Source organism: Mobula hypostoma, chromosome 5 (assembly GCF_963921235.1).
Source record: "Mobula hypostoma chromosome 5, sMobHyp1.1, whole genome shotgun sequence".
NCBI lineage: Eukaryota > Metazoa > Chordata > Chondrichthyes > Myliobatiformes > Myliobatidae > Mobula > Mobula hypostoma.
In genome coordinates this window covers 156,800,686-156,821,359 of record NC_086101.1, presented here as the reverse complement: position 1 = coordinate 156,821,359, position 20,674 = coordinate 156,800,686, and the positions used below count along the sequence as shown (strand labels likewise).

At 41.9% G+C, this 20,674-nt stretch overlaps 1 protein-coding gene across 2 annotated transcripts in view; it reads left to right on the top strand.

Annotated features, from left to right (window-relative positions):
• The window catches only part of LOC134347086 (ephrin type-A receptor 5-like), a 328,980-nt gene that overhangs the window by 251,637 nt on the left and 56,669 nt on the right, over positions 1–20,674 (top strand). For both annotated transcript variants that reach the window (XM_063049198.1, XM_063049199.1), the window contains exons 6-7: positions 8,619–8,743; positions 17,716–17,875. In XM_063049198.1, coding sequence (XP_062905268.1) covers positions 8,619–8,743; positions 17,716–17,875 — 285 coding nt within the window. The remainder of the gene's footprint in view (positions 1–8,618; positions 8,744–17,715; positions 17,876–20,674) is intronic.

Below are 20,674 nucleotides of genomic sequence, written 5' to 3'. Positions count from 1 at the left end.
GCTGCTGAGTCAGTGGCCAGCAATGGTGAAAATCTGCACTATGTCAAAAGGATAGTGTGTGCTGAAAGGGAAGAATTTCTGTGTCGGACTGGAAATCACGACAATACAGATTGGGAGCCCCTGCAGGTGAAGATCATAGTGTTTATGAGATGTTCAGATTGCTGCAGCTAGGCAGCAACTCTCAGGTACATCCTCATATCGACACTTGAAGATCCAAACCCAACTTTACCACTAAACCCTCAGACAAATGGGGCGTTTTTCTAGTGTGATGGACTGTCCTCCACCTTGCTGAGGCCAGGCCGCAACTCTCAGACACCTCCTCATTCCTACCCGTTGAAGAGGACCCCACTCCAGACCATCATAAAACTGCCTCTGACACCATTAATGGCCTCATCAACTCTGGAGAACTCCCATCCATTGCTACCAAATTCATAGTTCCCTTACTCCACACTGCTCACTGCTCACCCAAGATCCACAAACCTGACTGCCAATGTAGGACCCTGGTCTCTTCCTGAATTCGTATCCTCATACCTTGACTCCATTCTATCCTCAGTTTAGTCCCTTTCTAACTACATCTGTGATATTTCTCATGCCCTCAATCTCCTCAGTAACTTTCAATTCCCCGACCCTAACTGCCTCATTTTCACCATGGATGTTGAGTCCCTATACACTTCTATCCGTATCAAGCAGGCCTTAAGGTTCCCAGATTTTTTTTCTCAATTAGAGAACCAACCAGGTCCCTTCCATAACCACCTTCCTCCTTCTGGCAGAACTGGCCCTCACCCTCAACAATTTTTCCTTTGGCTCCTCCCACTTTCTCCAGACTTGAGGTGTAGCCACGGGCACCCGTATTGGCTCCACCTCTGCCTGTCTCTTTGTTGGTTATGTAGAACAGTCCATGTTCCAATCCTTCCCGGGTAATGCTCCCCAGCTCTTCCTCTACTACACTGACAACTGCACTGATGCTGCTTCATGCACCCATGCTAAACTTGTCAATCTCATCAATTTTGCCTCTAACTTTTGCCCTGCCCTTAAATTCACTTGGTCCATTTCTGAAACCTCTCTCTCCTTTTATGATCTCTCTGTCTCCAGCTCTGGAGACAAACTAAAAACTAACATTTTTTATAAACCTGCTGAGTCCCCCGTTTATCCTGACCATACATCTTCCCGCCATGTCTCCTGTAAATTTGTTATTTCCTTTATGCAGTTCCTTCGTCTCCACCGTATCTGTTCCCAGGGTGCGGCTTTCCTTATCATGACATTAGAGAACAGGGTTTTCCTTCCTCTACCAATGATGCTGCCCTTACCTGCATTTCCTCCAATTCCTGAACATCAATGCCCACCCCATCTTCCCACAGCCATACTAGTGATAGAGTTACTCTTGCCCTTACCTACCACTCCAAAAGCCTCTGCATCCAACACACCATCCTCTGCAACTTTGGCCATCTCCAAAGGGATCCTACAACCAAACATATCTTTACTTCACTTTCTCCAGGCATTGCTCCTTCCATCATTCCCTTGTCCATTTATCCCTTCCTACTAATCTCCCTCCCGGCATTTATCCCTGCACGTAGCCAAAGTGCTACACCTTTCCATTCACCTCCACCCTCAACTCCATTGAGGGTCCCAAACAGTCCTTCCAGGTGAGGCAACACTTCACCTGCGAATCTGCATGGTTTGTTTATTGAGTCTGGTGTTCCTGATGTGGCATCTTCCACATTGGTGAGACCTTTCATAAATTGGGGTACTACTTTGTTGAGCAACTCCACTCCATCTGCCTAAAGCGGAACTTCCCATTCCTGTTCCAACATGTTGGTCTATGGCCTCCTCTTGGGCTAAGATGAGGCCACCCTCAAGGTGGAGGAGAAACACTTTATGTTCCACTTGGATAGCCTCTAAACTGATGGCATGAATATTGATTGTCGCTCCAGTAAAGAATTTCCCTCCCTCCACTCTTCTTCTATTCCCCTCTTTGACCTTTTTCCTCTTTTCCTCTACCTATCATCTCCTCCTGAATCTCTTCTTCCCTTTCTCCTATGTTCACTTGCCTCTCCTATCAGGTTCCTTCCTCTCCAGCCATTTTTTCCCTAACCGCCTGGCTTCACCTGTCACCTTCCAGCTATCCATGTTCCCCTCCCCCCACCTTTTTATTCTGGCATCTTCCCCCTTCCTTTCTACTCTCGAAGAAGGGTCTTGGCCAAAAACACCGACTGTTTATTCATTTCCATTGATGCCGCCTGGCCTGCTGAGCTCCCACAGCAATTTGTGTGTGTTGCTTTGGAATTTCAGCATCTGCAGACTTTCTAGTGTTTATGACTTTCAGGAGTGTTGGGCTGATGCACAATGCTGCTTTAACAAAACTAACATGGAGTAAAGCAATGTCTGGGCCACCTTCTCTTGTCTCGTTTTTGTGGTCCTGGGGAAAACAGTAATGTGCTCCAAGTCCCAGGTGACAGGTTTTTCATGTTCCAACCAAATAAATATTTCCAGACAACCACCCAGCATCTTATTAACCCCCAGCCCCTTCTCCCATTGCTTCCCAATGAAGCATGAAATTGGACAATTGTAACTCAGGCAAACAGCCTAAGCCCATCCCATGCCTGGTCATGATATTTCTGCCAGGACTAATGCACTCATTTCTGATATAATAAAATCATGTGTTTCATGGTAGAACACCTGTCCATATAAAACACTGGGAACTGCAGAGCATTCCCTTCTGTGACTTCATTTATTTAGTAAGTTCATAATGTTAGAATTAAAATCGCTTCAAGCACATAATTCTGTTGGAAGTTGCTGGCTGCTAATTGTAATTAGTCAACGAAACCCATTGATGTGAAAACACAGCTGTAATTGAAACCCTAATTAGTTCTTTTTAAGAGTGTTGAGGAGTGTGGTTTTCGTTCTCTTCGGCCAGCTGGCCTGCGGTGTGCTAAACAGTATTCCTGATCTGTTTACCTAATGACTCTGTGCATACGGATTTGTCCCACTTCCGCCTCCCAATACGTAACAAAGAAATGGTTATGTTAGGGAAGGCGCAGTGGTCTTCTCTTTGTCGTTTTTGGAGTGGCACTGCCTTTCAACAGTAAATATCACTGACCATTAAGGTAGCTGCTAATTAAATTGTTTTGCGTTCCGGATATCATTTGGAAAATGTTTAGTTGTCTGCCTTAGGATGAAAACGTCATGCTAAGGTGGACATTTTCACCTTCCTTTCTGGACCCAATCTAATGGTTGACAGTCAACGAATGATAGAGCTCAAGACAAGTTGAGTTTATTGTCCTGATGAAGGGTCTCGGCCTGAAGCATCGACTGTTTACTCTTTTCCATAGATGCCGCCTGGCCTGCTGAGCTCCTCCAGAATTTTGTGTGTGTTTTATTGAGTTTATTGTCATGTACACAAGTACAGTGAGGTACAAGTACCATGAAAAATTTGCTTGCAGCAGTATCATAGACATATGCATAAATACAGACAACACACAGAATATAAATTATACATAACCTATCCATAATCTATACCAGACTGCAAGAGAGACAGAGAGAAAGACGACAAGACCATATGGCATTAAAGCAGAATTAGGCAATTCAGCCCTTTGAGTCTGCTCTGCCATTCCATCCAGGCTGGTTTAATATTCCTCTCAGCCCCATTCTCCTGCCTTCTCCACATAACCTTTGACACTCTTACTAATCAAAAACCTATCAATCTCCACTTTAAATATACTCCATGACTTAACCTCCTGAGCCACCTGTGGCAATGAATTTTACAGATTCACCACCATCTGCACCATCTGGCTAAAGAAACTTGTCCTCATCTCTTTTCTAAATGGACATCCTTCTGTTCTGAGACTGTGTCATCTGGTCCTCAATTGCTCCACTACATGAAAAGTCCTCTCCACATCTACTCTGTCTAGGCCTTCCAATATTCTATAGGCTTCAGTGAAATCCCCCCTTGTTCTTCCAGATCCCAGTGACTACAGACTTAGAACTATTAAATGCTCCTTACGTGTTAATCCTTTCATTTCTGGAATAACTCTCATGAACCTCCTCTAAACCCTCTCCAATGCTAGCATTTTTTAGAAAAGGGCCTGAAAACTCTTCTCCGTACCCCAAGTGCAGCCTGACAAATGCTTGATAAAGCTTTTCTATGCTAGTCCTCTTGAAATGAATGCTTACATTGTATTTTTTTTCCCTTACCACCGATTCAACCTGCAAGTCAACCTTTAGGGAATCTTCAACAAGGTTCCCAAGTCCATTTAAACCTTCGATTATTGAATTTTCTCCCAGTTTAGAAAATAGTCTATGCCTTCATTCCTTCTACTAAGGTGCATGACCATATACTTATCTAAACTATATTCCGTCTACCACTCCCATCTAAGTCCTTCTACAGACTCATCAACACTACCTCAACACCTACCTTTGTATCATCGACAAAACTGATGACAAAGCCATCAATTCCATCATCCAAATCATTGACATACAATGTAAAAACAATTGGTCACAATACTGACCCCTGCAGAAAACCGCCAGTGACTGGCAACCAACCAGAAAAGGCTGCCTTTATTTCCCCACTTTGCCTGCTGTCAGTTACCTCTTCCTAGAGATGCTGCCTGGCCTGCTGCATTCACCAGCAACCTTGATGTGTGTTGCTTGAATTTCCAGCATCTGCAGAATTCCTCGTGTTTACGTTTTTAAAATCTTCTATTCATGCTAGTATTTTTCCTGTAATACCATGGGCTCTTATCTTGTTAAGCAGCCTCATGTGCAGCACCTTGTCAAAGGCCTGAAAATCCAAGTAAAAAAATACCCATTCCCTCTCCTTTGTCCATCCTTTCTATTATTTCCTTAAAGAATTTCAACAGATTTGTCAGGTAAGATTTTCCCTTAAGGAAATCATGCTGACTTTGGCCTATTTTATCACATGCTTCCGAGTACTCCAAAACCTCATCCTTAATAATGGACTCCAACATCGTTCCAACCAATGAAGTCATGCCAACTAGCCTATAATTTCCTTTCTCCTGCCTCCCTCCCCACTTAAAGAGTGAGAGACATTTTATAATTTTACAGTCCTCAGGAACCATGTCAGAATCTAGGGATTCTTGTAAGATCACTACTAATGCCTTCACAATCTCTTCAGTTATCTTTTTTCAGAATCCTGGTGTGAGTCCATCTGGTCCAGGTGACTTATCTACCTTCAGACTTCCTAAGCACCTTCCGCTTAATTAAAGCAACTACACTCACCTCTGCCCCATTACACTCTTGAAGTAGTGCTGGTGTCTTCCACAGTGAAGACTGACACAAAATACTTATTAAGTTTGTCACCCATTACTACCTCTACAGCATAATTTTCCACTAGTCTAATATCCACCCTCACTTCTCTTTTACTCTCTTACTTGTCTGAAAGTCTTTGGCATCCTCTTTTATATTATTGGCTAGCTTAACTTAATTTTTCATCTTCTTGTGGCTTTTTGGTTAACTTCTGTTGAGTTTTAGTAACTTTCCAATTCTTTAAATCCCACTAGGTTTTCACAAACAAGAGAAAATCTGTAGACGCTGGAAATCCCAGCAACACCAACATATTGTGTGTGTTGCCCACTAGATTTTGCTATATTTTATGTCCTCTCTTTTACTTTTATGTTGTCTTTGACTTCTCTCATCATGCCTCCTTGAGAATACCTCTATCATCTCCTCATTCTCTCAGATGAGACAAAAATCACCCACCTGCGACTCCAGTTCCTTAACATGATCTCCAAGGCACTGCAGCTCAATGCACTTCATGCTTTTTAGTTTTCAGGGATATTGGAGGTCTCCCTCAGTTCTTGTATCTCATACAAAGAACATACCTCTAATCCTGGATCTATTCTGACCGCACCAGCTACGTACTTATTAAAAGACAAATAAAAAGAAAAAAAAGTTACTAAAATTCTTACTTGGAGCTTCCACCTGTTCTCGACCAAGCCAGTTGAGCCAAATCCTGACCAGTCTAACAGTGTCCACTGTAACAATAGCCACTCCTACAATGGCCACTCTGCTTAAACATCACTTCTTTTTATTGGCCATTGCCCAGTGTCTAATTGATCATTATGATTGCATCCCACTGAAAAGTCCTGAAAGGGCCCAAATTCTTTTTAAACCACTGTCAAACAAACGACTACTTGTAATGAGCTGATGTATTGCCCTGTACAAAATCAAATATTTGTGCAAAAACTCAAAAGCACAATTGGGCAGGTCTATGGTAGTGCAAAAAGGTTGTCTGTAATGTTCAGAAAGTGATCTGTAATGATCCTTTGCTGATATAGGGTTATGGCTGAGCAGATTGATTCATGAACCTGCTGGTTGTAGGAACGTAGCTGCTCCTGAAGCTTGTGGTGTGGGACAAGACTTCAGTAAGTCTTGCCAGATGGCAGCAGTGGGAAGATGGGATGATCTGGATGGTTGAGCTCCTTGATGATAGATGCTGCTTTCTTGAGGCAGTGTCCCCTGTAGACACTGTCAATGATGGACAGGGATGTGGCCATGATGGACCAGACTGTGTCCACGTCGCTTGTCTCACTGATTATACTATCTCACAGTACTGAAAATGCAAGTACAGTTAAATTATGGAGAACTTCAGATTTGACAGAATTTTTCTAATAACTGACCACGTGAACATTATTGTCCAGAATATAACAGATTTATGATTTTGCTTCTCATCATCTAGTTGATGATTTTTTACTAAATGCCTGTTGACTGTCCATTTCTCCCACATATGCTTCTCGACCCTCTAAATTCCTCTAGCAGTTTGTTTTTTTTTGTTCCAGATCCCAGCATCTGCATTCTCTTATGTCTCCAGGAAACTGAAAGATTTTGCTGTCTTGTCTATAAGTGTCCATTCTTTAATGGAAATAACTTTCCTTAATAATCTGAACAATTATTTCATGATGAAACTAAAGCATAGATTATAACACCCATTTTTCTAGATCACAAGTATCAGCTCACAATAGGTTAAAGCTGTTTTACTCCAATCTGTTCTGTTATGAACAAACTTTAAGTGGAACTGAAGCCCAGCTGAGAATATGGTGAATGACGTAAGTTTGGGGGGGGGGGTGGGGTAAACGTTCCTGTTTTCAACACCTCATTACAAGAGTGGATAGAGAGGGAATAAAATGGAACACTGGGCACTTCATGTGGAGAACCAGGTGCAGGGAATGCATCAAATCCAGGTTTAGGCTCTGCTGGAATTCCACCTTGTTCAATGTTCAAAGTAAATGTATTATATGAGGACAAGTACAATATGTTACCATATACTAGCTTGAGATTCATTTTCTTCCAGACATTGACAGGACAAAAGAAATATAATCGAATTATACTAAAAATTATATGTAAACAAAGACTGACAAGCAACCATTATCCAAGAAAACACCAACTGTGCAAATCAAAGTAATACTGAGAACTTGAGTTGCAAAAAGTCCTTGAAAATTAGTCTGTAGTTTGTACAATCAGTTTGGAGTATTGGTGACTGAAGTTATAAACAGCAGTTCAGGAATCTGGTGGTTGAAGGATAATAACCATTCCTAAACCTGGTGGTGCCTCTTGCCTGATGGTGGCAATGAGAAGAGCGCAGGGCCTGGATGGTCTAAGTGAAATAGCTGACCAATAATCAGCTAACAAATAAATGTCGGGTGGCACAAAGCACTGATGATTGAACCACACCTTGGTGAAAGCCAGAAAGCTGTGGACTTAAGTGAAAAACACAGGCAAAAATATACATGTGCACATAAAGACATGCATTCAAATATATGCACATGCCTGGGCACAGACAGAGACATACATGCAAATATACATGTGTGTGCAGGTACAAACACACACACACATATACACTTACAGGTTCCAAGACAGCAAATAGAGATGGCTATCTGGCCAATATGCTTATTATAAGAGAAAGATATTGACACTAATTTCAAGCATTTGCCTTTCGTTGAGTTTGAGTTCAGCTAACAGCCATAATCTTCCACACACACACACTTGAACACAATGCTCTATAAGAACCTTTACTCATGTTTAAGTCTGTGAGCTGTTTTCTCCTCTTGATAAAACTCAATCACGCACACACACGTGGACATGTTGTGCAGTGACATACCTCCCTCTCTTCTGCAAACACGACAATGCAGAGACAGAAACATCAGCAAGGTGATATGAGATAAGCATGCACAGCTTGCTATTAAATTGATATTCAATTTACCCGCTATTGCTGAGTTTATTCAGAGCATTCGTCACATGCAGTGTGTGCAGTGCGGTTAACTTTGCAGTCTACAAGGAAAGGTTGCGGCCTGTCTATCTTCCTGTAATGTTGACCAGTGTTTCATCAATGCACTGCTCTAGGTGTTACTACCTTTTACCAAAAACTATTGTTACAAACTTTTTTTGTGAATATTTACACGGTGAATAAAAATGTTTTATAGTTAGTGAAACAATATTTATTATCTCATATCTCAAGCAGGTGAGTGGTCCTGATCTTTCGTTAATCTGTTGTATATATTATGTTGTTGAGGGAAAGAAAGAAAAATGATAAACTGTATACAATTAGAGCAGTTATCTCTGTGAAATTTTGTCATTAATAGTCAGTAATGTACTATTTTTTGCAGCACCTTCACCGATTACTGTTGTCAAGAAGAAGAAGGTGGCCAAAAATAGCATCTCCTTGACGTGGCAGGAACCAGACCGACCCAATGGCATTATACTAGAGTATGAGATCAAGTATTTTGAAAAGGTAATGTCTATACCTGAAGATAAGCCTCGTCCAGTACTTCTGTTGCATGGCTGTAACTTCCATTGATAAATGTTGGTCTAGATTTTTTGATAAACATTTGTGTCAGTTTGGTGACTACTAAATACTGATTCTTGGTTCACTGATTAATAATTATTGGCACTGAGTTATTAGTACACAAGTATTGCTGTAAATTAATTGGTTTGAAGCATTGCGGTGAATTCTGATCTCATTCTTGGAGTAAGTTCAAAATGACCATGAGATTTTTTATTTCCCACAAATGGGTATTTCCAGATGAAGGATTTGAATTAACTTCTGACAGCCATTGACTCCTGGGATTATTACAACAGTCAGGAGGACTTTCTGGCTTTATATTAGGGGTAGGGATGAAGTGTGAATCTCTGGTGAGTGGGGTAGACTTCAAATCAGGCTGGGTAGCAAAGTGACTGTGTCATAAGGGGGCGTTGGGAGTGGACCCAAATACAAGACACAGACACTGAAGTACTAGGAACAGGACTAGGTTTATCAAGAAAGTAAGGGAAGTTGGGAAGAAACGACGCTGGACATGGATGCAGGCCCTGGACGAGACAAGGACACTGAGCCTGGGCTAGGGCTAAGACTATGAAAGCGGGACCAGGACAAGGAACTTGGAACTAGGAGCCTGGGCTAGGACTCTGAGCCAGAGGCTGAACAGGGACCCGGAAGCAGGTTCTTGACTCGGGCTCGGACCCCGGATCTAGGCGAGGACAAGACGTGGCTACAGGACTGGACGTGGAACTCCTGCACAGGACGAGAACACAAAGCCTTGACTTGGACAGGACGAGGTTCTTGGACTAGGCTTGGACTAGATGAGGTTCTAGGGCTTGGCTTGGACCGGACGAGGTCCTTGGACGTGGCTTAGACTAGACGAGGGACTCCTGGACAGGACGAGCGAACTCCAGCACAGGACAAGGGAACTTCAGCACAGGACAAGGTAACTCCAGTACTGGGCTGGGCGAGGAACTCCAGAACAGGACGTGGCTCTTGGACTAGGTTTGGCTCAGTTCTTGGACCCGGCTTGATTAGGCTCTTGGGTACGGAGCCGAGACTCCTCCTTGGAGCGCAGGGCCAGGACTCTTCTAGGACGCAGGGCCAGGACCCTCCTAGGACACAGGACCGGGACCCTTTCTTAGACACAGGGCTGGGATGACTGCCGAGGATACCTGCTGCGGTGACTGCTGAGCTGACTGTCAGGGATTCAGATGGGGAGGGGAAGGGAACAGTCCAGCAGGGAATCCTTCGTTTACAGACGTATTTATGTGCCAGCCCAAAACGAGAATCAGGTGCCTCAATTAAGGCACCCAATGGAACAAGGGAAAACAGGAAAACCCGGAATAAGGATCAATGAACCAGACCGTGAACTGGAATGCAGATTTCATGGACTGGACCATGACAGACTGTAAAAGGTCAGCGGAGAAAGCTGCAGTATGGGGTTGAGGGAGAACAGAGAGGCAACCAGGAGGTGGCAGGCTTGATAATGCCATTGCAGAGGATGGGGCAGAGGAAGAGAAGTACGATGTTCTGAGTGGCAGAGTGGAGATTCTACCTCACAACACCAGGCACCAGAGTTCAATCCTGACCACCGGTGCTGTCTGTGTAGAGTTTGCACACACTCTCTGATAGAGCATGGGTACTCTGGTTCCTTTCCACATACCATAGGAATGTGGGTTGGTAGGTTAATTGCTCACTGTAAATTCCCCCTTGTATGTGGGTGAGTGATAAAATCTGGAGGCAGAGGTGATGTAAATGTGGAGAGAATAAAAAAGGACTCAATAGATGGCTAGAGTAAATAACCAGTATGGACTCTGTATTGAAGGGCTTGTCTCTGTGCTATATCTATAACAGTATGATAGTAAGCAGGAGAATCATAAGGAGTCGTAGAAGACCTTAAGACCATAGGACATAGGAGCAGAAGTAACCATTTGGCCCATTGAGTCAACTCCATCATTCGATCACGACTGATTTATTTTCCCTCTCAACCCTATTCTTCTGCCTTCTCCTTGTAACCTTTGACAATCTTGCTAATGAAGAACCTCCACTTTAAATATACCCAATGACTTGGCCTCCACAGCTGCTGCCGGTGGTAATGAATTCCACAGATTTGGTAATTTCTCTAAAAATGAAGGCAATTGGCGAACTGAGATGGGGGCTTAAAGGGTTGGGAACAAAGGGCAGTAGGAAGGTGATGGACCATGTGGATGATGGAGGGGTAGAGTAGAAATAGACACCAGACAGTGGTTGTGATAGGGGTGTTTTTTGCACCTAACGATGGGAGTAGCACTGTACAGGGGGGTGGCCCAATTGTGTTAAGTGGGAAAGAAAGGGTTCAGTCAGCAGGGGCGAGGTTGAATATTTCCCTGGGAGGCTTGAGGAAGCAATTCTCATTTCCATGGTCATGAAAGAAGTGTGTAACAAAGTGTGCATTATTTTAGATGATGTCTCTTCATGTTGGGTTTTTAAATCTTTTGAAAGGTTCCCGTGCATGTGGAAACCTGAATGACCAGGTAGATTGACAAGGAGACCCAGCTCACTATATCATAAAATCAGCCAACAAATGGTAAACACAGTGTAGAAACATGGAGGAGTACAGTGTGGAAACTGGTTTTTCACCGCATTGAGTCTGTACTAGCCATTAACTGCCCATTTCCACTAATTCTACTGTGAAACCATTTTTATTCTCCGCTCAACTCCTCTAATTCTACCCCTCACTTGCAAAGTCACAGGACTGAACCACAGTCACTGGGGCAATGAGGCTGAGGCTCCACCACTATTGGAAAATCAGGTTGGTGTCTGAATTTGTTGAATGCCTACGAGATGGCTTTTCAGAGCAGCGTGTGCTTGAGCCTACTTGGAAAAAGGCTATCTTAGGTTCAGTGTTGTGTAATATCCCAGATCTTATTAGGGAGTTTAATGTAAAGGAACCCTTAGGAGGCAGTGATCATAATATAATTGAATTTATACTGCAGTTTGAGAGGGAGAAGCATAAGTCACATGTATCAGTGTTGCAGTGGAAAAAAGGGAATTACAGAGGCATGAGAGGAGCTTGCCCAGGTGGATTGGAGGAGGGTGCTTTTGGGGATGAATGCACAGCAGAGATGGATGAAGTTTCTGGGAATAGTTCACAAAGTGCAGGATAGATATGTCTCACAGAAGAAGTTTCCAATTGGCAAGGGCAGGCAATTGTGGCTGACAAGTAAAGTTAAGGACCGCATAAAAGCCAAGGAAAGGGCATATAAGGTATCAAAAGTGAGTGGGAATTTGAAAGACTGGGAAGCTTTAAAAATCTAACAAAAGGCAACTAAAAAAGCTCTAAGAAAAGATGAAATCTGAGGGCAAACTAGCCAATAATATGAAGCAGGATACTAACATTTTTCAGTTATATCAAGAGTAGAAAGGAGGTTGAGAGTTGATATTGGACCACTGGAAAATGATGCTGGTGAGGTAGTAATGGGGGACAAAGAAATGACAGATAAACTTACTGGGTACTTTGCATCAGTCTTCACTGTAGAAGACACTAGCAGTATGCCAGAGGTCCATGAGTGTCAGGGAGCAGGAGAGAGTGCCATTGCTATTTGAACAAAAATGTGCTAGGCAAACTCAAATATCTTAAAGTGGGTAAGTCACCTGGGCCAGATGGACTACATCCCAGAGTCCACAGAGAGGTTGCTGAAGAAATAACAGATGCATTGGTCATGACTTGTCAAGAATCACTTGATTCTGGCATGGTCCCAGAGGACTGGAAGACTGGAAATGTCACACCACTCTTTAAGAAGGGAGGAAGGCAAAAGAAAGGAAATTATAGGCCAGTTAGCCAAACATCAATGGTCGGGAAAGTGTTATTAAGGATGAAGTTTCAGGATATTTGGAGACTGATGATAAAATAAATCAAAGTCAACATGGTTTCTGTCAAGGGAAATCTTGCTCGACAAATCTGCTAGAATTCTTTGAGGAAGTAACCAACAGGGTGGACAAAGGAGAGGTAGTGGATGTCATTTATTTGGATTTTCAGAAGGCATTTGTTAAGGTGCCACACACGAGGCTGCTTAACAGGATAAAATCCTATAGTGTTACAGGAAAGATACTGACATAGATGGAGGAATGGCTGACAGGCAGGAGGCAGCGAGTGAGAATAAAAGGGGCCTTTTCCAGTTGGCTGCCAGTGACTAGTGGTCTTCCTCAGGGGCCAGTATTGGGACTACTGCTTTTCATCTTGTTTGCCAGTGATTTAAATAATGGAATTGATAGCTTTGTGGCAAAGTTTGCAGATGATACAAAAGTAGGTGGAGTGGTAGGTAATGCTGAGGAAGCAATGCTATTGCAACAGGACTTAGACAAATTGGAAGAATGGGCAGAAAAGTGGCAAATGGAATACAAGGAACATCGACTCAGACCATGAGAGGCCTGCTTCGGGCATTTTCATGCCTTACAAGGTGCAGATTGGAAGCGTATGTGGGGCGCCACTCCTCGCACAGACTAGAGCGATGTGTGATTAAGTGCCTTGCTCAAAGGCACAAACGCGTTGCCACAGCCGAGACTCGAACTAGTGACCTTGAGATAACTAGACGAACGCCTTAACCACTTGGCCACGTGCCCAACACAAATGGAATACAAGTGTTGGGAAATGCATGATAATGCATTTTGGTAAAATGAACAAAAGTGCAGACTATTATCTAATGAGGGAGAAAATTTAAACATCAGAGGTGCAGAGGGACTTAAAGTTCCTTGTGCAAGACTCCCAGAAGATTAACTTACAGGTTGAGTCTGTGTTAAAAAATACAATGTAATGTTGACATTTATTTCAAGGGACAGGGGATTTAAAAACAAGGAGATAACACTGGCACTTTAAAAGACACTAGTCAGGCCGCTCTTGGAGTATTGTCAACTGCTTTGGACTCCATATCTCAGACAGGATGTGTTGTCATTGGAGAGAGTCCATAGCAGGTTCATGAGGATGATGACGAGAATGAAGGGGTTAATGTAGGAGGAGTATTTGGCATCCTTGGGCCTGTACTCAATGGAATTTAGAAGAATGCAGGAGGATCTCATTGAAACCTACCAAATGTTGCAAAGACTAGATAGGGTGGATGTGGAGAGGATATTTCCTATGGTGGGGGTATCCAGAACTAGAGGGCACAGCTGCAAAACTGAGGGACGACCTTTTAGAACAGAGGTATGGAGAAATTTTTTTAGCCAGCGAGTAGTGAATATGTGGAATGCTGTGCCACAGACTGTGGTGGAGGCCAAGCTCATGGGTATATTTAAGGTGGAAGTTTTGTTGGGCAAGTCATTTTTAATAATGATTAAGCACTTCAAAGAAGCAATGAAACTGATTTATAAAGCTAGAGCTATGGATGTTGCCTACATGGATTTTAGTAAGGCATTTGACAAGGTTCTTCTTGGGAGGCTCATCCGGGAGATTAAGATGAATGTGATTCATGGTGAATCGGCTATTTGTATCCAGAACTGGCTTGCCCATAGAAGACAAAGGATAGTTGCTAATAGTTCTGCATTGGGACATCTATATATAAATGACCTGGATGAAAATGTTGATGGCTTAATTAGTAACTTCACAACATTAGAGATTGGTGGTGTTATGAATTGTGTAGAAGATTGCCAAATAATACTGTGGAATATATATCAGTTACAGATATGGCTGGAGAAATGGCAGATGAAGTTTAATCCAGCCAACTATGAGATGTTGTACTTTGGGAGATCTATTGTGAAGGAATAGTACACTATTAATGGCAGGACCCTTAACAGTGTGGATATACAGAGGGATCTTGAGCTTTAAATCTATAGCTCCCTGAAAGTTGCTGCACAGGTTAAGAAGGCATATGACATGCTAGCCTTTATTAGTTAAGGCATTGGGTTCAATAGTCAGGATGCTAGTTAGGGTGTATTTGGTATACTGCATTGAATTCTGGTCACCCCAATATAGAGAAGATCTGGAGGCTTTGGAGGGTGTGAAGATGTTTATCAGGGTATTGCCTGGATTAAAGGGAATGTGCAATAATGAGAGATTGAACAAACTTGGTTTGTTTGCAGCAGAGACACAAGGGAGATCTGACTGAGATGTGATAAGATTCAGAGAGGTGTACATGGAGAAGAGAGAAAGTATTCTTTTTACCCCAGTGTTGAAATATCTAATATTAGAGAGCATTCATTGAAAGTGAGAAAAGGGAAACTTTAAATGAGATGTGTGGGCAAGGTTGATACACCGAGAGAGTAGAGCATTTTGGAAGCACTGACAGGTGTGGTGGTGCAAGTAGACACAACAGAGGCATTCAAGAATCTGTTAGATAGGCACATGAAAGAGAGGCAAAATATAATGTACGACGGTTAGTCGGACTCAAATGCGTGTCAACTTCTCCTGAGGTGCCGAAAAGAGCAATCAGAGGGTTAGGTTCCAAATAGCAATTAAGTATATGGGATAAAGTTAAAAAGACATCTCTCCAGTATTTTTCGAAGCTAGGACAAGCCCAGTACATATGAATAAGGGAAGCCTCGCCCCCTTTACACTTGTCGCAACAGGGACTAATATCAGGATAGAACCGTGATAATTTAGTTTTAGACATCTGAGACCTGTGTACAGCCTTGAACTGTAAAAGGCAGCGGCGAGCACATAAAGAAGTTGAATTAACTGATTTGAGAATTGAATCCCAAACCTCGTCGGACAGAGAAATATTTAAATCATGCTCCCAGGCAGTTTTAATTTTGTTAAAGGGGATTCGCCTCAAAATCGCTAACATATCTCAAATAGTGGATGTCAAACATTTACCCGATGGGTTTATACAAAGAAACAAGCCCAGCACATTTTTATCAGGTACCTCAGGAAAGTTTGGTATTAAAGGGTTGATAAAATGTCTAATTTGGAGATATCTGAAGAAATGAATGTTAGGTTGGTTGAACTTTACAGACAGTTGTTCAAAAGTTGCAAAGCGATTGTCTATGAAAAATTCTTCAAACCACCTTTCTGTGCCAGTCTTAAAATGTGAAATCCTGCATAGAAGGCTGAAAAAGATGATTATGTAGAATAGGACTAGAGAGAGAGAGAAACCGTAAAGACCATTATATTTTCTGAACTGAGCCCATATTCTCAGAGTGTGTCTGATGACAGGATGAATTGATTTAGGCAGATGGCAAGGAAGTGCGGATCCAAGAAGTGCAGGAATGGAGAGGTTCTTATAAGAGTTCAATTCCATTGCCACCCATATTGGGCAGTCCTTCTTGAGTGATGTTGCCCCACCCACTCATGCTCAATGTCTTATAGACATTATGTCCCGCTTAGACATTGAAAAGATTAATTATTCACTTCTTAATTCAGACATAAAGTTCCAAAAGGTGTGGGGATCTTTTCTTGAATATTTTCATAATTCCCGTTTAGATTAAGGGTTTATCCCTCCTTTTTTTCTTTTGCATTTAAATCCCTTACTTCCAGCTTCTTTTGGTTAAGATTTACGGTTTGTTTTTTGATGTGTAAACATATTATTGCTCAGGTAGTAGGCAATATACCTTCCCTTTATAAATACAGCTCTGTGGTGATTAACGTTCTGTTCAACTTTTCTATATATCGTCAGGTTGGCTTGGAGTTGGGTAGTGGGAGGGTGGGGTGGTAACTAACTTTATACGATTCTACTATGGGTGCTTTTCCTTAACTGTTATGAACTGTACATTTGATATGTTTGTTTTAAACCTTTTTTTTACTGTTTTTTTGTTCTTGCATTGTAAAGCTTATATAAAAAAAAATTTTAAAAGATAGGCACATAAATGTGCAGAGAATTGAAGAATATGGCCAATGTACAAGTGGAAGGGATTAGTTTAGTTAGGCATTTAATTATTAGTTTATCTAGTCTGGCAAAACATTGTGGGTCAAAGAGCCCATACTTGAGCTGTACTGTTGTATATTCTAAGAGAGAGTGACATCAGTAGTCAGTGCTTATACCTGGTGTAGTATCAGCTGTTTAAATCATGGACCCACCAAGTTCAGTTTCATTGTTGTCATAGGCATACGTACTCAGGGTACAAGTGCCATGAAAATTGCCTTTTTGCAGCAACAGTACAGAACAATACAAGACAAGGACAAATGTGAATTAGCATAAACAAATTAACATAAATCAATCCACAATTTACATCTGCAAAATAATCAACAAAATAAACACAACACTAGTACAAGTTTGAGAGTGAGAACCAAGTATAGTCTAAGGTAATTTTCAATGTCAACATCAACAGCCTAATGGCTCTGGGAAATAAGCTGTTGCTTGACCTTGAGGTGTAGGTCTTCAGGCTCCTCTACCTCCTGCCCAATGGCAGCAATGAGAAGACGGCATGGCCTAGATCGTGGATGCCTCATGACAGATGCAACCTTCTTGAGAACTCACCTTTTGAAAGGTATTGGTGGGGAGAGCTGTAAATGTGATGGGTTCTAATTCGTTGAAATTCACTCCCTGTTCTGCCACTTGGTGCTTCACTACTCTGCCTTTTTAACACTGTTACTCTTCGTTGTGGAGAGCACAGTGTCTACCGTTGGTTTATGTGCTAGATAAATTTTACTGTTGAATATGTTTAAGAAAACGGATTATTAATGAGTGACAATCCTACTGCCTTTAAACACTGATAAATACAGCAGAGGAAGGCTCACTGTGCCAACAGTAACTGTGTTTGTGATTGTTAAAGAAAGATGCGGCCAAAAAACAGAAGCAACATTGAAGATCCTGTGTTACTTTGAAAGTGAAAAAAAACCTTTAGAGTCAATGCAGTGAAAAATACTTCCAAATAAGGCTGTAGATTTCCAGTCAATTTAAAAACAACTGGTGTACTGATGGAATAACATTCAGGTAATAATCAGGAAGTTGCAATGCCAGTGCAAAATTACTGAGGGATGTAGACAATTTGTTCATCCTGTTATGTGTTCACTTGTGTATTTCTTTAAATTCAAGGATCAGGAGACTAGCTACACAATCATTAAATCCAAAGAAACTGAGATCCTGGTCGATGGTCTGAAGCCCACCACAGTGTACATCTTTCAGATACGAGCCCGGACAGCTGCAGGATATGGGGGCTACAGTCGGAAATTTGAATTTGAAACCAGCCCGGTCTGTACGTCATTTTACTTACTGTTGACCTTAGCAGTCACATCAATAGATTCTACTGATCAGTTACGATCGAGTACCATCTGCTGTTCAAACCCCTTTCAGCACATCCCTTTCTGAAGTATAAATTGCCTGGGAGTTCATTTGCAATTTAACAGAAGGCTAGTTACAAAGATTAAATATGTAATCTAAGCAGATCATCATTTTAAACATTACATGGGGAAACTGGTGTGAGAAAAGTGATGGTATTTATAAAAAGGTGCAATAAATGAAAGTGGTACTTCCATCAAGAACTGCGAAATGGAGCTATTTGTAAAAGGCTTTGTGTCATTTGGTGTGTTTGCATTACTGAGATTAATCAAATCTCTGGATTCAATTAAATATACCATTTAGCAGAGCGTGAAAGTCTTGGTTTGCTTCTGATTCCCCACTTCTGAGGTTTATAGGGAGGCTGCTGGTGTGTGTATGGATAGTGGGAAGTGGCTCTGCTATTATTATAGCTGAACGTGTGATGGACAGCAGATGGGAGATAGTTTGCTGTGGTGGGAAAGTTTTGTTCAGTCAGTGCAGAGCAGTTGCCTGAAATTGAGAACAAGTACCTCACAGGAGAAGTTATGGTGGTGGCCAACTGCACTCCATACCTGTTGTTGTGGGCTTCAAATTTTCAATGGAAGTATTTAAAGATGATTGGTATTTATTTACCAACCATTTTCATTTTATGGCTTCAGATTCATTACGTAACTAAAAAGGTTTCGGATCCTTTTCAGTTTCAGGTCGGCAATTTTTGTGAACCACAGTTCCCAAGGAAACATTAGATTGCACATGATTAGGCATTGTCAAGAACAATAAGTTAGGTTTAAGCAGAACAGCCATTGTGTGAAGCCACTGTCAGAGAGGGGAGTTGAGACTTTTGCTCTTTGAGTCTTAGGAGAGGAGAAGTGTAGGCCATTGGTAGACATGATTTTTCATTATTTCGTTATTTATTTTTTATTTCCATGCAAGGAGTATTTTAGGAAAGCTGGATGAGCTTAGGGAATGGATCAGCACATGGAAGTATGACAATGTAGCCGTTAATGAGACTTGGCTGGGGGAGAGACAGGACTGGCACTCAATGTTCTGGGTTCTGTTGTTTTAGATGTGACAGAGTGGGAAAGATTAAAGGACGAGGAGTAGAATTACTAGTCAGGGACAATCTCTCGCAGTGCTTAGTCAGGACAGACCGGAGAGCTCAGCTAGTCAGACTTAATGGGTAGAATTGAGGGACAGGTTATTTACTGGCAAAGGAGTACTTGGTAAATTGGAGGCCTTCATAAATGAAATTTTGACAGTACAGAATACTGAACTGTACAATATGTTCCTGTCAGTATAAATGGTAAGGAGAACAGGTTTATGGAACCTTGGTTCTCAAGAAATATTGAGGCTTTAGTTAGGAAAAAGAAGAAGGTACATAGCAGGTATAGGCTGACAGGAACAACTGAGGTATTTGAGTATAAGAAATGCAAGAGAACACTTAAGAATGAAATCAGGAGGACTAAAAGAAGACATGAGGTTGCTCTAGCAGACAAAGAGAATCTTAAGTACTTCTACAGATACCGTATATTAAGAGCAAAAGGAGAGAAAAGGACATAATTGGTCCTCTTGAAGATCAGAGTGGTAACCTATGTGCAGAGCCAAAAGGTATAGGGGTCTGATAATGTGTACCCTAGGACCCTGTGGAGACATGCAGAAATTGCAGGATAATAATGCATTTTCATTGTTCAAGAAAGGTTCTAAGAATAATTCAGGAAATTATAGGCCAGTCAGCACATGGAAGCACATCAGTAGTGGGAAAATTATTGGAATGTGTTCTAAGGGACTGGATATATAAGTATTTGGATAGACAAGGACTCGTTATGGATAGACAATATGGCTTTGTGCTTGGTAAGTTGTACCTAACCAATCCTATAGAGTTTTCCAAGAAAATTGATGAAGGCAAGGCTGAGGATGTTGGCTACATAGATTTTAGCAAGACGCTTAACAAAGTCCCACATGGGAGGTTGGTCAAGAAGTTTCAATTGCTTAGCTTTCAAGATAAGGTAGTAAAATAGATTAAACACTGGCTTCACGGAAGAACTCAGAGAATGGTTGTAGATGTTTGCCTCACTGACTGGAGGCCTGTGACTAGTGGTGTACCACAAGGACCAGTATTGGGCCCCTTGTTGTTTGTCATCTAAATCAAGAGTCTGGATGATAATGTAGTAACTGGATCAGCAAATTTGCAGATGACACCAAAATTGGGGGTGTAGTGGACAGTGAAGAAGACTACCGAAACTTACAGTGGGATCTGGACCAGCTGGGAAAGTAGGCTGAAAAATGGCAGATGGTATTTAATGCAGACATGTGTGAGGAGTTATGTTGAAATTGTATAAGATGTTGGTGAGGCCTAATTTGGAGTATTGTGTGCAATTTTTGTCATCTACCTGCAGAAAAGATATAAGATTGAAAGAGTGCAGAGAAAATTTACAAGGATGTTGCCGGGACTTGAGTTCCTGAGGTATCGGGAGCGGTTGAATAAATTAGAATTTTATTCCCTAAAATGTAGAAGGTTGAGGGGAGATTTGATAGAGGTATACAAAATTATGAGGGGCTTAGACAGGGTGAATGCAGGCAAGTTTTTTTCCATTGAGGTTTGGTGATACTACAGCTAGAGATCATGGGTTAAGGGTGACTGATGAAATGTTTACGGGAACATGAGGGGGAATTTCTTCGCTCTGAGGGTGGTGAGAATGTGGAATGAGCTACCAGTGGAGGTGGTAGATGTGGGGTT